Below are 4,259 nucleotides of genomic sequence, written 5' to 3'. Positions count from 1 at the left end.
TTGAAGAAACTATTGAAGAATTTCATTTATTGCGTGCCGATTCTTCAAAAAATATATCCTCTCTCACTCTCCATCTAACATTTTACATTTTTATATACATTTTATTTATTTAGATTATGCTGAATCTTGTGACACAAATTAAATTAAAGAGTTATAAAAATACATAATCAGTGGTTTCAATCAGAAATTTAGTTGTTTTTTTTAATGTTTAAAACGTTAATGGTCTACTGCATTACACTATTCTTGGGTTCCGACAGAAGATCAACAGCACACAAACAGCGTTATGTAAATATGTGCTAAACGACGCATCCCACACACAGCTTGTCATTTGAGGGGATCGTTTGTCGTTGTTTAAACCTGGTCACTGTATAACAACACCAGGCGACATTAACCACCAGCTAGACCATCACGCCAGCCGCCCAAAAATCATGTTTGCTTCAAAGATGGTGTAATAATAAACACCAGATGAGCTGATGATGTGATCATTTTAAGATATTTGCTTGGAACTTTCATGTTACAGCAGAAGAAGGCTTTATTCAATCAAATCAATTGATTCAGCTTATTTAGTTTCCAATAAAATTTTGACGGGGTGAACTTCTTGACTTCAAAATCTTTAATAATGTTTGAATGGAAAGGAAGATTCGTGAACACACCGATATTAACGCAAGTCCTAAATGTAACTCGTTTCAACAGATTTTTCCAAACACTTTTACACCATCATTCCGTATTGGAAATTTTTTTTACAAAAAATTAACTAGATTATTCAAAAAAGTGAAGTGCCTTCAATTTTAAAGTAATCATGACTAAAAAATATATCAAAGGCTCCATCGTTCGCGAAAACAAGAAAAAAAAATTTATTCGAATAAGTTATTCTCTCCAGAATAATGAAAATTTATTTCGAAAGGAATTTTTTGTTTAATTTTTCAAAATGTACATTTGCTTGTTTACAATCTTCAGGTTCGTTCAGTTACCTAATACATTCTCATTTGTTTGGATACAAAATTTATTGCATTGGTGCGACATACTTTTCTTCCAACTAAATTCCTTTTTAAAAATTTAAAAACAAATTCATGAAGAATGTTTAAAACTTAAGCAGGTAGCTTTCAAAATAAAAATCAAATATTTTAATAAAATTCCACAACAGTATGACTTTTAAATAATTTTCTCAACAATAAAAATGTAAAATAAATACGAGGTTGTTATATACCAGCTTGTAAATTAAATTAAAGTTAAAAACACTTTTGCGTCTGCCACTGGGTTCGTTAAGAAAGTCTTCACGTGGTCCTCCACATACAATGGGGCCAGTCGATAAACAGCCAAGAACAAAATTATTCGACAGACACTTTTAGCATGTTAAATTTTTTTGTAAAAAAAACCTTTTTTTAGACGTTCAACTGCACAAAAATGGTTTTTAATGCTCTTAGTTTGATAAATACTTTTTTGAAAAATTTGTTTTCTACACAAATTTTTTGTCACAGAAGAAAGATTTGTTTGGCTAAAGTCTTCGTTAGCTAGTTTAGTGCCTGGATGTTTGTTTGATCGATTGATTGTTCAGTTTAAAGTTATAGCATCATCCTATTTTGTTATTTTATTTTGTTGGGTGTCAAGTTCAACTTAATGATGATAGATGACGATGAACATTATTGAAACTAATTAAAATTGCTATCAAAAGAATAAATTTGTTTTTTTTAAGTGTTCGAATGTATCCGTTTAGAAAATTGTTATCAAGAAGTTTGTCTAAAATTACACTGCATGACATTTCACTCCCCAAACCATCATGTCTGAAGTTTATGCAGATTTCGATTTTTAAAAATTTATTCATTTTTGTTGTTTTTTTTTATTAGCTCGTTGTTTGTTTTTTCATTTTTTTTCTTTCTTTCATTAATCAGTTAGGGAATGTCAAGTTTTAGTGAATTGTTAAACAGAATTTTACAAAATTTTTATGTTTCCATGGATTTTTATGACCATGATTACAAGAAATTTATCCTGTAGTATAAAAATTAAATCTGGACAGAGTGTTAGCACAAAAACCTTCAGGACAATTTATTTTTTCAGAATATGAAACCAAATCGTTACGTCTTTTGTAATCGCTGCTGAACAGGATATAAAATTAATTGTTAATTTGTGTCATTTGTGCAGCATGGAATTCTAGATAATATAAAAATTTATTAAAATTCAATTTGTGTGTGTGTGTGTATGTATGCACGTATGTATGCGTGTACATTATATCATATATGGCTGGTTTGGTTAATTAAAAATGCATGTAATCAGCAGGCAAGCAGGATGAAATTGTAGGGATGGTGATTGACGTGAACACTCGACATCTGACAGGCGGCTATTTGCTTCAAATAAAATTTTTTCTTCATCAACCTTTCCAAATATTTTTGAACGTTTATTATTATTGTTGTTGTTGTTGTTGTAGTAGTAGTAGTAGTAGTTGTTGTTGTTGTTAATGTCAGGAATACAACAGTTTAACCCGAAACTGAAAAAGACAATAAACGAAGATTGGATTGATTATTATTATATTATTATTATTATTTTATTTTTAATTTAAAAAAGAATGATTTATTACATTTATGTTCTTTACAATGTAGCACTGACAAAATCAGAAATGTTTACTAAATCATTTTGTATATAGTTGAGACATGTAAATGAAAGAGGTGACGCACATCAACAGAATTATATACATACACTAATATCAACTATGACATCAAGGCAGACATCCATACAGACATCCACACAGACATCCACACAGACATCCACACACATCCACACAGATATCAACACATACATTACACAGATATCAACACAGACATCAACACAGACATCAACACAAACATCAACACAGACATCCACACAGACATCAACACAGACATCCACACAGACATCAACACAAACATCCATTCAGAGATCAACATGGACATCAACACAAACATCCATACAGAGATCAACACAGACATCAACACAGATATCAACACAAACATCAGCATAGACGTAAACGCAAACATCAACATAGACATCCACACAGACACAAACACAGACACCAACAGCACACCACAATATTTGCGGATACGCAAACAGACGAATGATATTACAACGCCATCACTCATAATGTAAACAATTTTAATCTGTTTTTCTAACCATAATAACGTGTGTCGAATTAACACCGAGCATTTCTTTGGAGACCCACACAACACAACAACTACTTTCTTGGTTTGCTGGTTTTGCACTCCATGTCGTTTCTCATGATTCTGCTTTTTTCTGTTAAAACAACTTATGTTGATTCAGTTATGTTTTTATTTTGATACAATTGTTGCTGAAACATTTGTTGTTGATACACGTGGTGAAGTTTTAGATCTATCACCGTTGTTTAGGATAATTTTGTTTGTATGCATTAATTTTTCAAGTTAGAACTATATAATTTAAGTGTATATAAGCTTATACAAAGATTTGTATTTCAAACGTATGTTCGATTGTTGAATGTATAACATGATGAAATTGGAAAGAGTTAGAGGAAGGAGATATGAGACGGCGCTGCATTGTGTTTCGACCGGCACGTGCTTTCAATAAAGAACGAAATCACATTGTGGTCAACAGTTAAGTAGCATTGTTGCGTTGCGAGACCATTGAGCAGGTTGTCATTGAAAGCGATTTGCTCTTTGTATGAAAGATTTATTAGTTTTGAGTATTGAAATAACGTTTTAGTATAATTTGTTGGATCTTCCACAGCGTTGATTCAATAAAAAACACGTACATTTACGAAAGCATATTTACGTTACATTAGGATCAGGCATAATCAGAAACTGCTTCCAGAAAAGCCATGAATAAATGTTTGATAATTTCCATTGTGGTACTTTTCTGGTAACGTTTTATATCATTATCGTAATATAATTCCTCCAGCAAATTGGTGAATAGAATCATGGAGCTCTGGCGCCAGTTAAATCAGTCATGTATTAAAAATGTCATCCACGATTGACCACAACCAGTCACAACCAGCCTCCAACTACTTTTTTATCAACCACAACCAGGATCAAACACACACAATCACAGACACGTTCACGCACGCACGCACGCACACACACACATACACACACGCGTACATACATAACAATATCTAATATTTATCTTTTGTCAATTACAAAATTTTATGAAACTTTGCGTTTATCTATTTTACATGAAAATGTTATAAAAATATTAAAATAATTTTTTTTGCAATATGGCGTCCGAACTGAAAGCTATTAAATAATGAACAATGGGAA

General features: G+C 31.6%; 1 protein-coding gene across 1 annotated transcript; it reads left to right on the top strand.

The window, feature by feature from the left end:
• Positions 1-928: 928 nt before the first annotated feature.
• Positions 929-3,117, top strand: HELRODRAFT_162224 (hypothetical protein; the record flags this gene model as incomplete). Its single annotated transcript, XM_009024492.1, has 2 exons — positions 929-957; positions 2,778-3,117. The coding sequence occupies 2 exons, from the start codon at positions 929-931 to the stop codon at positions 3,115-3,117; spliced, it is 369 nt and encodes a 122-aa protein (XP_009022740.1).
• Between the last annotated feature and the right edge of the window lie 1,142 nt (positions 3,118-4,259).

This window comes from Helobdella robusta (genome assembly GCF_000326865.2).
Source record: "Helobdella robusta unplaced genomic scaffold HELROscaffold_4, whole genome shotgun sequence".
In the NCBI taxonomy this organism is placed as follows: Eukaryota; Metazoa; Annelida; class Clitellata; order Rhynchobdellida; family Glossiphoniidae; genus Helobdella; species Helobdella robusta.
This window is presented reverse-complemented; position numbering and strand designations above follow the sequence as displayed.